General features: G+C 36.9%; 1 protein-coding gene across 2 annotated transcripts in view; it reads right to left on the bottom strand.

Annotated features, from left to right (window-relative positions):
* Xrn2 (5'-3' exoribonuclease 2) overlaps positions 1-12,886 on the bottom strand; it is a 72,970-nt gene that overhangs the window by 51,453 nt on the left and 8,631 nt on the right. Inside the window, exons 2-13 of one of the 2 annotated variants that reach the window (XM_050159527.1) lie at positions 7,662-7,789; positions 7,468-7,579; positions 6,976-7,087; positions 5,766-5,824; positions 5,596-5,685; positions 4,812-4,884; positions 4,532-4,582; positions 3,724-3,881; positions 2,637-2,711; positions 2,418-2,551; positions 2,262-2,319; positions 2,071-2,178 (exon numbers count right to left, since the gene is read on the bottom strand). In XM_050159527.1, the coding sequence (XP_050015484.1) occupies positions 2,071-2,178; positions 2,262-2,319; positions 2,418-2,551; positions 2,637-2,711; positions 3,724-3,881; positions 4,532-4,582; positions 4,812-4,884; positions 5,596-5,685; positions 5,766-5,824; positions 6,976-7,087; positions 7,468-7,579; positions 7,662-7,789 (1,158 nt within the window). Of the gene's footprint in view, positions 1-2,070; positions 2,179-2,261; positions 2,320-2,417; positions 2,552-2,636; positions 2,712-3,723; positions 3,882-4,531; positions 4,583-4,811; positions 4,885-5,595; positions 5,686-5,765; positions 5,825-6,975; positions 7,088-7,467; positions 7,580-7,661; positions 7,790-12,886 lie in introns of those variants that run through there. The other variant, XM_050159528.1, reaches the window with a different exon arrangement.

Here is a 12,886-nt window from a genome sequence, read left to right as displayed (position 1 = left end):
TTTACTTTGGTTTTCTGCTGCCTTATCATTGGCAATCAAAACACTGGCACATAGCTAGGCTCATAGTAAGAATTCCAAAGCTCATAATGCATCCTTTTCTGAAGCCTTCCATTCTGCTATCTGATAAATATCTGACTTAGAGGGTTGGTAGTAACACATAAACAGAAGAACATACTGCTGGTGTGAACCTTATTGGTCTTTAACTTTTATGTGCTATGAATACTTTTATGAATGTGTCAAAAACCACAAACATACTTTCTAGAAGTTTCAAACTGAAATTCTGATGTTTCCCCTGTTTCCAGGCAAGGGGGAAAACAATATGACAAAATGGACACCAAGGCTTAAAATATCTTCTTACTAGGTCAGCCAGAAATCATATTAAGTCTGAAACACTAAGGCAGAAATCAAACCCTTTCTGCTTCAATGCTAACTTATCATCAATATTAATGTGATAGCATCTGCTAAAGTCACATAAAAAGACTGCTCTTGCAAGGATTTTTTTATACCAAGCTGTAACAAAGCATATACTATTTTTTGTTAAGTATAAATAGTAATAAAGTAAAAAAACTGTTAAGTGTTGAAGATATAGTCAAACACACACACACACACTCCAAAACAGCTGTTCCAGTAGATACTGGAAGAAAACAACTCAATATCAAGGCAATTGGAAAGAATGCTTATTTAGTCGCTTAGTCAACTCTTCATTACATAAGAGAGATTCAAAGTCCTAAAACTAGAACAGAATTGTGATATACAAAGTTTAAAAAATATATAATTATTATTTGCTATTTGCTCAATAAAGCCATGTGGGTTTTTTTGTTTGTTTTTGTTTTTTACAAAATTAGCTTACAAAAGAATTTTTCTCTTTAAGAAGCTACTATCTGGGCTGGAGAGATGGCTCAGTGGTTAACATCACTGCTAGCCCTTCTGAAGGTTCTGGGTTCAGTTCCCCGCAACCACATGGTGGCTCACAACCATCTGTAATGAGATCTGGTGCCCTCTTCTGGCTTGCAGGCATATGTGCAGACAGAATACCAAGAATACTGTATACATAATAAATAGATTTTAAAAAAGAAGAAGCTACTATCATCTCATTTCCCCATTCTGGTCTCCTTTGCTACCCCTGCATATCAATCTCCAAACATTCTGACTGTAGATTGCTGCCATTCCAGCCCACCTGCTTCCTTAGGCTTTGTACCCCTGGCCAAGGGCTAGGTAGTATGACTAAGTCACTCTAACCTACAGCTTTTCTTCTATTTAGGGATCTCCTTTTACCTCTTATTAATGGTAAATGTTTCCCAAGCTCTCGTAGGGCACTTTCATTCTACACAAGCTCCCACAGAATTTCACATTCCACCATGGCTTCAAGTACCTCCTCCCATCAACCAAGGTTCTAAAATTGTTTTCAAGATTTTCCCCATCCCCATGTCAGACATCCTGTAGTCCCCTCATACTCATATCCAAAATGAACTTCAATTTGTATCTGGTCTCTCACCCCAATCTCCTATACTCACAGTATTTGCTATCTCAGTGAATGGATTCAACAAACACCAAACTGCCTAGGATAGAAATCGGGACTTCTCTAAAAGCACTTGTCAGTCTTACATGGTCCAAGTGCCTTTTTTTTTTTTTTAACTTTAGTTCCTTCCTCTATGTTTTAATTTGTGGAGGGAGCTACCACCCTCCACAAAACCTACATTCTTCCATCACTCTGTTCTAGCTGACGCTATCCAACTCAGATCCTATACTTGGACTCCTAGAATACAAACTCCTAGTCCTTACCCAGTTTTCTAGAGTATAAACGGTTTCTGTAAAATGTGGTAGCCATGTTTTAGCTAGTTTAAGATTTATATCCTAAATAAGATTAGGAATAGAAAAACTGCAATACAACTCAAACAATGTACAATACACAGTTACACACAGCAAGCATCGCAGCCTTTATAAAATAATCAAGTACCAAGCTTGGGATTATGTGACAACACATTACAGTGGTATTACACACAGACAGGTAAAAAGTCTATCACAGCCTATGAGAGACAGTAGTAATTTTAGCTATTGCAATGTATTTACCTCATCATCTTTTCTCTTTTTAAAAATGCTATCTTCCACTTCACCAACTGCTAACATGATCATCTGTACTCTTTGTAGATTGACATAGCCACTTTCTGTAAGGTAACCCTGGAAGTGATAAAATACATGTAAAATGATCTGCCTAGAAAACCAAATACTTCTGTTTTTAAATTACTCAAGAATAAACTTACCCCAGTTTTGTGTACCACGTTTTTGTATATGTTAACCAAACGATCAATAGCACCTTCCCTGCCACCAGGAGACAAACATTATTCATTAGGACCAGTGGGCTCTGTAAAGTCAAGAAGGCTGAGACAGTCATTGGAACACCCCACAGATACACATACCTAATCTCTAGTGACGGCAAGTGAGGAAGGAAATCATTGCCCACAAAGAAGCACATGAACACCCAGTCATCAATGCTCCTCTCCACATCAAATGGGAATGGTAAGCTGGCCATGGTGAGCTCTCTTTCCAGATACTACAACCAAAAGAGAATGTTGACATCAAAGCAATGAAAAGAACATGTTTGAGGAATGCCAGTTCCAATAATCACTGAAACATACCTCTCGAAGAACATTCAGCCGAAGGAAGATAAACTCCCCTTCTGCACAAGGAAGACTATCTGCAAGTTCATCATGCTGTAAGAAAGACAGTGGAGATTATGCCCAGACTAAACCCTGAAATTTTTTTTCTAGTCACACAAATTTTAGGGTTTTTCTAATGTAAGATCCCATTTAATAGTTAAGTACTAAATTTGAAAAGACCACCAATTTTAAAAATAAACACATCTAGACCATAAGTAAGTAAGTATTTGGTATGAAGGTCCAGCAGTGCATATTTTACTTTTGGGGAGACAGATACAGATGAATAGTCTTTCCGTGGACCCAAGTTCAGTTCACAGCACCCACATCAGGAAGCGCACAACAACCTATGACTCCAGATCCAGAGTAACACACACACACACACACACACACACACACACACACACACACACACCTTAAAATAAAACCTTCTAAAGAAAAATAAAAAAACATTTTTAACTTATAGGTCAGTATGAAAGACATATTTGTCTTTCATCACCTATGTCCAACCAATATTAGTATTTTGTTGTATACTCCTCTGGTCCCTTCTCAGACACATGTATACTTCATTTATTCTATCTGCACTACAAAACCATATAGTATATTTATTTATTTTTCACTTTTTCTCCAAGAACAAAGTTCTTAAAATAGCAACACATGTAGATTGAACTTCATCCAACCAAGTAAGCTCAAATAAATAGAAAACAGAATATCTAATGTATTTGAGGTGTAGTTCCCTTAAAAAATACTAATCATCTAAAATATCTTCCATACATAATTCACATTCAATGGGCATCATCATCTATGAGAACTTACCTTCACAGAAACACAAATTACATTAGAAACACATAAAGTAGAAAATATGAGTATGCGTAAGCTTGTGAGTACAGGTTCACCTTATATTATTTTATAAGCTACATTTCTGTGAAATACTTTTATGAAGCAGTTTGAATAGACTTGGTGCTTAACTATACACTTAAATAGTTAAATGACATACTTCGTGACAGCGTTAATTTTCCCATGATAACATACTTTTTAAATGCAGTACTGTCCATCTTAAAGTTCTTACCTTTCCCTTCTTTTCTCTTGGCAAACCTTCACAATCCTTGACCTCATGTCCAAACTGATTACAAAGGGCACATGGTTTGGGTTTGTTTGGCTTGAATTCTTCTCTGATTATGGTGAAGTTAGGTTCATGTGTAGCAAGACCAAGCATAATAAGATCAGCTATCAATCAATAAGAAATAAAACAAATGAATGGCACTTTGGAAGAATCCTTTACCGTAATCAAAGTACTATTAAACGATGACACAAGAAAAAGCCCCACGAGCAGGGCGGTGGTGGCGCACGCCTTTAATCCCAGCACTCGGGAGGCAGAGGCAGGCGGTTCTCTGTGAGTTCGAGACCAGCCTGGTCTACAGAGCTAGTTCCAGGACAGGCTCCAAAACCACAGAGAAACCCTGTCTCGAAAAACAAAACAAAAAAAAAACAAAAAAAAAAAAAAAAAAAATAAAAGAAAAGAAAAGAAAAAGCCCAACGAAACAGAGCATAGGAAGCAAAAATCAAAAAGTAATCCTAGTAGTAGTTCTGTCTACAAAGCCATTCAGACATGAATCTACAACAAACCCCAACTCAGATTACATGTGGGAAACTACCCATCGTAAAGTCAGTGACATGCTTTATAAAGTTTAAAGAAAACATAGAACAAAATTCCTGACAGGTGACCACAGTACAACAGCAAATCAACAGAGATTCCTTCTAAACTTAGGCAAGACATCTGGGAACTATCAACCAACCCTGAAATATCCACAACACAACAATACAACAACATATTCTGGCTTAACCCAAGAACAGAAAATCCTCAAGAAGAAACATACCATCAGCTCCACACAAACAATGATGCGTATTTGGGTCATGGTTAGGCTGGGCTAAAAAAAAAAAAGAGACATATTTATAGAAACATATCATCTACAAAAGAAGTACCACAACTTGCCAAGTATTTTCTAGTTAACAGCCCTTTTGTTTGTTTATAGGCAGTGCTGGGAATAAAACCCAAAGTACCCCATGTGCAGGTAAATCTTTTACCATTAAGTTATATCCCCAGCCTGAGTTATATTTATTAGAACAAATATACAATCAAACACTTTTGAATTTTACCTCTTTGTCTTCTAATGTAATCCATGATTTTGTGTTCTCCTTCACCAGGTGCACTAGCATCAGATAATATAACCTATTAAAAAAAGTTGAATATGTTTAGTTCATCTTCCCAGTTTCTACCAGAACAAGAGGAAGACTGACTGCTTTAAGGAAAAACAGATGATTTTGTTAATGTGGTGTTACTACGTGGAAAAACTCTGAAGATGTGTGCTAAACACTGACAGTACACCACTGAGACACTAACCACATAGAGTGGAAAAGAATAACAGGACTAGGGTCAGATGCCCATTAGTACTACCAATCAATTCACAGACTCTGACTACTTACTATCAAGGATAAAGTATCAAACCCAAGAGCAATCAATAAAAGGTAGAGTTTACGAAGTCTAATTAAAAGGAAACACACCTTAAGCCACAATTACAGAATAGTTCACTCAAGCTTCATTTATCCATTTGTAAATGCAGTCCCACAACTTTAATCTGTTATCTAATATCTACTTTCTAGTTAAAAACTACATTATTATACATGTATTTTTAAGATTTATGAATTCCATTTTATAGCTTCACATGAGGTAAGAGAAAGAAATTGGCATTAAGAGAAAATTCAGCTATATAAAACCTAGCCATGAAAGGCATCCCATTTCCAATAACCTGGAAAGTTTCTCTTTTTTCTGACAGTCAACTAGCATTTTAAGGGAGAAAATCATAAATAATATCAGTCATATCAAAGGACAGACTCAAATGGTCACTCTAATCTTTTTGAAGTACTAAAGTGTGAAACTTACTGTCAAATTTTTCCACCCAGGGTCATTATTTAAACGATCAGCTATGTAATAGCGAAGGCATTTAGCAAGATTGTCCATGAACTCAGTTCCCTAAAATGATAGAAAGAAAGAAAGAAATTAACCTACCATTTAAGAGTTAGCAGCAGCTAGCAAAACCTGAGACTACTTACTGGTGTAATACAGTTGCTGTCAAATCTTTCTTTTACTTCTTCTGGAGGAAGAAAGCCACCTAGACAAAAGAGACAATGTTTTTGTTTTCCCCATAAAAAGTGAAATAAACTAATCACCAAAAGTGAACAGTAACAAAAACATTCAAATATAAAAGAAACATGTTATCATGTAAGAAAAAATAACCCCCCCTAAGAAAACAGCATTTCCCCCCTTCAATTTAAATAAAACTGTAACACAGTGGTCCTCAACCTCCCTAATGCTGCAACCATTTAAAACAGTTCCTCATGATGTGGTGATCCCCAACCACAATATTATTTTCATATTGCTATTGTCATGAATCATAATGTAATTATCTGATATACAGGAGATCTAATATGCAACTCCTGTAAAAGGGCCGTTTGACTCTCAATGGTATTAATTATAACCTACAGGTTGAGAACCACGTCTTTAAGAAGACTGTCAAACATACAAAAGGTGCTAGAACACCAGTAGAATGAAAATCATGAAGTACTTCCTCTGTAACAAAAGAACATAAGCACTGGATAATGGTTTTAACTTTGACAATAGATATTAATAAATCATTAAGATATTCTATCATAAACAAACTTTAAGAGTCTTAATTAAAGCCATGTCTAAAATAACTATATACTTACACACTTCCAAATAAATTAATATAGCATAGTAAGATTTATTTTTTTAATACTTTTTCTTTTTTAAATATTTATTTATTATGTATACAATATTTTGTCTGTGTGTATGCCTGCAGGCCAGAAGAGGGCACCAGACCTCATTACAGATGGTTGTGAGCCACCATGTGGTTGCTGGAAATTGAACTCAGGACCTTTGGAAGAGCAGGCAATGCTCTTAACCGCTGAGCCATCTCTCCAGCCCCCATAGTAAGATTTATAAATGCAGTCCATGACATCTTTTTCTCCAGCTGTAAAATCCAATTTATCATCAAATAAAATCATGGTTTTCCTGTCTATTATATTGCTATGGGTAGCACACATCAAAAAATAAACCTGATAAAACTAACCAGACATCACACCACACACACTGGGTTGGATAAGAACCAGGTCTCAGTATCCCTTTCCCACTTCCCTCTTCTGTGAGACTTAGATTAAACCTAGGTACCCACAAAGAATTTTAAAGCTTTGGGAACTGCAGAAGAAAGGGGAAAAGTCCAAATTAAAGGTACACTCTCCCTACCTTTTGCAAGTATTTCTTCTCTGACTCGCTGCTTCTCAATTGCTGCTTCCATTCCTTCCTTTGATGCTCTAAACCTCCTTGAACGCTGTTGGTTCATTTTGGCACGTGGTGCCTAAAAATGTATAACTCATGTTTACATAATGCTATTCAAAATGTTCACAAGCACATCTATACATTATTTTCCACCCTCTCTTTCTATCACCACAGTAAATCCAAACTGCCTCTTCTCAACTCCTCTGTATGTGTCACCTAGTACTGGTAAGTAATGAAATTCACTCAGGGCCTATGTCACTTGAAAAGGGCAATCACCAATAAGGCACAGTAAATGACACAAAATAAGCACTAAAAGAAAATATCAATGAATTACTGAAGTATCAGGCTTTTCTTTCTAAAATTAACAGTCAATATCTTTCACTAGTCAGCTGATTTTCATTGCAATATTCAGAAAGCTAAAAGAACAGAAAGAGACTTTTAAAGTATTTTAGCACTTACCACTCCATCTATTGCCATGTAGAGAAGTCTTCTTGGTCTTACAATATTGAAAAGTCTGTCAATGTACTCAAAAATTGCAACCATCATTTCATCTTCATTTTTTGGTGCTGGTCTATAATTATAAGCAGACAATGTAATAGACTATATAGTACTTCTATGACCTGTGTTATCAATGGCAAAAAGGGACTACATACTTGTCTTCAGGATGAGTACAGGGATGGATGATTCCATTCATATCCAAATACAGATTATCAAACTCCACATCATTTGGATTAGGTTTACTGGTGTCAATTGGAATCTTTACACCATTGCATTCTTTTGGCTATGAAGAAATGATAATTTGATTGTTAAAATCTAAACAAGACAAGTACTAAGTTCAATATGAACCAATTTAATTTCAGAACTGGAAATAAAATACTTCAAGTACAAACAGAACCAAATTAACCCATTAAATGTGAATGGCTTCTAACTCAAGTTAATTATGTGAGATTACTGAGGTATCCACATGGGTGGGGAGAGTCATCTTAGTGACATCTCTCATCATTCACATCAAGTTCTGTCAATTTCACATAAAACGCTTTTCCATTCCCTTCCATGTCATTAGCACACCATGCTAGTACAATCATACCTAGAAAGTCACATCTACCTTCCAACGACTGCCTCACCAGTACACAATCTCATTTCCAGTCCAGAGTTTAATCAGGAAAACACAAAAGCATCTTTGTCTAACCTTGCTTACTTTCCTAGTGCTTTCTATACCAAATAGCTAAACAATAAGCCTGCCCCACAACAATATTATGTAGCCTACTCATTTCTCAAAAGTTCCTATAAACCAGATATAGTACCTAACACCTGTACTCAGCACTCAGGAGGCTGAGAAGGAAGAATGTCCTGAGTTTAAGGCTAATGGGCTATGCAATAAATTCCATTATACAGTAAGTTATAGATTTATAGAGTAAGACCCTGTCTCAAAAGAAAACCTAAAAACAAAACAAAACAGAAGTCCCAAGAAAGTAATGTCATCTCGCTACCCTTTCTGAATGCCTTCTTCCTCTCTACCAATGCTCACTTCTTAAAATCTTAGTAACTTCAGCTAGACACAAATCAAGACACTTGCTTCACAGTACATGTAACATATCACCCAAGAAAGGAACTGTTTTCTCCCTACAATTTCTTAGAATTTTGCTTATATTCTTGTAGTACCACCAGTTTTAGGATTAATTTGTCACTTCCACCCAACTACACTGTTAAATCCTTCAAAAAGTAGAGTTGTATTCTCAAAGGTTCTCAATTAAACTTTTATAATGACAGTACTTGAAGGCACAGAGAAAAGCAAGGGAATGACGACAAGACCAATTCAGAAAAGTGTTTGCTCAGAGGAAGGGAAGGGCACGAAAGAAAGACTCAGTGTGTATTGTAACTGAGGGTGAGGGATAGGGGCTCAATCAGAGTTCCAGGAGAGCCAGGGCTACATAGAGAGACACAAACAAACAATAAAAATATGTATATATCCCAAGTCTTTGGAAATTGTTCTAAGGACAAACAGTGACTTTACCAAGAAAACCCATGAAAATGGATGCAAAAGAATGTACATATGGTACATTTTTTTTAGTAACAGTAGGAAAAGAAAAAGAAGATGGAGCAGAAAAAACATATTCAAAGAATACTGAAATTATTCCAAATTTAAAAACTATACCTAGAAGCTCTATGAACTCTAAACTACAGATAACATCACAGTAAAAATGCTGAAATATACAAAAAGAAAAAAATTATATGGTAAAAGGCAGGCTGGAGAATTGGCTCAGCGATTAAGAGTACTCAGTGCTCTTGCAAGGGACCCAAGGTTGATTCCCAGCACCCACATGGCACTCACAATCATCTGTAATCCCAGTCCCTGTGAATATGATGCTCTCTTCTAAACTCCAAAAGATGCAAACGCCGCACTCACGCATACAGGTAAAACACTCATACAGATAAAATAATAAATCTGGGCAGTGGTGGCACACACCTTTAATCCCAGTACTTGAAAGACAGAGGCAGGCAGATCTCTGTGAGTTCAAGGCCAGCCTGATCTACAAGAGCTAGTTCCAAGACAGGCTCCAAAGCTACAGAGAAACTCTGGGAAGGGGAGAAGATATAAAATAATAAATCTAAAATATTTAAATAAATACATAGTAAATGCTTAGTAACTCTCAAGAGAACCGCAGTAAGAGCAACTTCTTACTTCTCAGGGAGTCAGAAGGATGGCATATAAATACTAAATGCTAACCAAGGAAAATTCTATCTAGGAACTAGGCCAGCAAGGTGGCTCAGAGGATAAAGGCTCTTGATGCCAAGCCACACTGCAGAAAGACCTGACCTTCACATGCACACCATGGCATGCACCCATGGCCTCCAAATAAATAAAATAAATATAATTTTAAAGCATTTAGGACAGTGAGATGGCTCATGAAGTAAAAGCACCTTGTTGACCAATCCTGGCCATCTGAATTTGATCCTCAAAAGCCCCAGAAATACGGACAAAGAACCAACTCTGAAAAATTGTCCTCTGACCTCCATATAACACCATGGCATACAGCCACCATAATATACTATGCACACATAATAATAAAATTTTAAAGTGAAGGTGAAATAAAGACTTCTCTGTGAAGAGAAACAGAATTTGTAGATAGCAGACTTGACTTCCAAGAAATATGAATCTTCTTCAGACTAAAGTGATGTAAGATAATTCAAACTCTACAGTGATGACTTCAGAAAAATAATTTTTAAAAAGCAAAGAAGATAATAATCACTCAGTGTAAAAGAAAGTAAAGAACACAGGAAGACAGCACTAGGGAGGCAGAGGCAGGCGGATCTCTGTGAGTTCGAGACCAGCCTGGTCTACAGAGCTAGTTCCAGGACAGGCTCCAAAGCCACAGAGAAACCCTGTCTCGAAAAACCAAAAAAAAAAAAAAAAAACACAGGAAGATGGGCTGGAGAGATGGCTCAGCGGTTAAGAGCATTGCCTGCTCTTCCAAAGGTCCTGAGTTCAATTCCCAGCAACCACATGGTGGCTCACAACCATCTGTAATGAGGTCTGGTGCCCTCTCCTGGCCTGCAGGGATATACACAGACAGAATATTGCATATATAATAAATAAATATTTTTTTTAAAAAAAAAAAGAACACAGGAAGAAAAACTATATGAAGCATAGGAAATAAAAAGTCAAACAGCAAACACAAATCCAAATATACTGGTAATTACAGCATAGATACAACAGAAAAAGTCAGTGGACCAAAATATATCTTATCTATAAGAAACAGAGTTGAGATTCAAACACAAAGAGTAGAAGTTAACAGAGAAAAGAAATCAGGCAAACAACCAATGAGAGAAAGCTGCAGTAGCTACACTGTGTATGTATGTATGTGTGCCTGCTTGTTTACATGCCCACCACATGCATACAGGTATCCTTGGAGGCCAAAAGAAGACATTGGATCCCATGGAACTGGAGTTGCAGGCACTTGTGAGCTACCAAAGGTAGGTACTGGGATATGAACATAGGTCTTCTTCAAGAGCAGCAAATACTCCCAATACTTTTAATTTTTTAGCTATATTTTATTTGCTTTTTGTATGTGGAGGTAAGAAACATGCACATGCCACCACTAATGCTATGTAGAGATCAGAAAACCTACTAGAATCCTCTCCATCGTGTGAGTTACAGAGCTCAAACTCAGGTTGCTGGGCTTGAAAACATATACCTTTACCCACTGAGTCATCTCACCAGTCCACAAAACAGGATCAAAAAAAATGTTAATAAAAGAACATCCTCTAGCAGGGTGGTGGTGGTGCACACCTTTAATCCCAGTATTTGGGAGGCAGGCAGAGACAGGTGGATCTGAGTTTGAGGCCAGCCTGGTCTACAGGATGATTTCCAGGACAGCCGAGGTTACACAGAGAAACTCTCTAGAAAAACCAAAAAGAAGAGGAAAAGGAAGAGAAGGAAGAGGAAGAAAGAGAAAAAGAAAAAGATCTTCTAGCTCCGTGAGCTCCAAGCATACACATGGTGCACATACCTAGATGTTGGCAAACATAAACATAAAAGCATACCTTTAAAAAAAAGATCTCAAATCAAACCAGTCAAGGTGGCCAACATCTGTATTCCAGCACTCAGCCAGCTGAAACAACATGATCCTGAGTTTGAGGTTAGTTTTGCTTGCATAGCTAGACTACACCTTAATCATAATCACAATAAAAAAAAGTATCTCAATAAACTTTCTCCATTTCAAGACCCCATGAAAAGGGATAAATCAAGTCTAACATAAAAAGAATGCAAAACTAGAGTAGAAAATAATCAGAGAACAGGAAAAAAGTCAGTTAAACTAAAAGCTAATCCTTCAAAAGGATCAATGAAACTGACAGTCCTTTATTTAACTTGAGCAAGAAAAAGACTAAAATTACTAGAATGAGACACAAAAACTTACTCTACTGCCAACTTTAGAAACCAAAAATAATTATTAAAATACTACAAATAAACATATCAACAAATAAGCTAGCACAGATAAACATTACTAGGAACATAAGTACCAAAACCATTCGGGAAGAGATGATCAAAGCAAACCAATAATAACTGAAGAAACTAATCAGTAATTCAAAACTGACCAGCAAGAAAGCCCCAGGCCAACAGCGGTGAATCCTACCAAGCATGCAAAAAGAATTCACACCACCTATTATTCATCAACCCTTTCCAACATTTCCTACTATGTTATATAAAGCCAGTATCTTAACACCAAATCCAGACAAATCCTAGCAAGAAAAAAAAGTTACAGATGAGAATCTCATGGGACTATTGATGCAAAAATCCTCAACAAAACACTAGCACATAATAGCCCCAACAACACACACACACACACACACACACACACACACACACACACACAGAGGGGGTGGGGAGAAAGTATATTTACAGCTAGGAGTCCCTGAGCTACCTTCACCGGGTTGATGATCGATCACCTTTCTCCTGTCACACAAAAATTTTGCATTCAAGTGACATTACAGACTAAGTATATTAAGTGTATGCCCTCTTTCCTTCCTTCCTTCCTTCCTTCCTTCCTTCCTTCCTTTCTTTCTTTCTTTCTTTCTTTCCTTTTTCCTTTCCTTTCCTTTCCTTTCTTTTCGCGACAGGGTTTCACTGTAGCTTTGGAGCCTGTGCTGGAACTCTTGTAGACCTGTACACCAGGCAGGCCTCGAACTCACACAGATCCACCAGCCTCTGCCCCCCCCTCCTTTCTTTTTTGTTTGGTTTTTGTTTGTTTGTTTGTTTGTTTTTGTTTTTTTGAGACAGGGTTTCTCTGTGTAGAGAGTGCTTGGATTAAAGGCATGCTCCATCACCGCCCCTGCTTTATTTTCTTTCTTTCCTTTTTTTTTTTTTTTTTTTTTTTAA

Source organism: Alexandromys fortis, unplaced genomic scaffold (assembly GCF_014885135.2).
Source record: "Alexandromys fortis isolate MF-2015 unplaced genomic scaffold, M_Fortis_MF-2015_v1.1 scaffold_115, whole genome shotgun sequence".
Lineage (NCBI taxonomy): Eukaryota > Metazoa > Chordata > Mammalia > Rodentia > Cricetidae > Alexandromys > Alexandromys fortis.
This window is presented reverse-complemented; position numbering and strand designations above follow the sequence as displayed.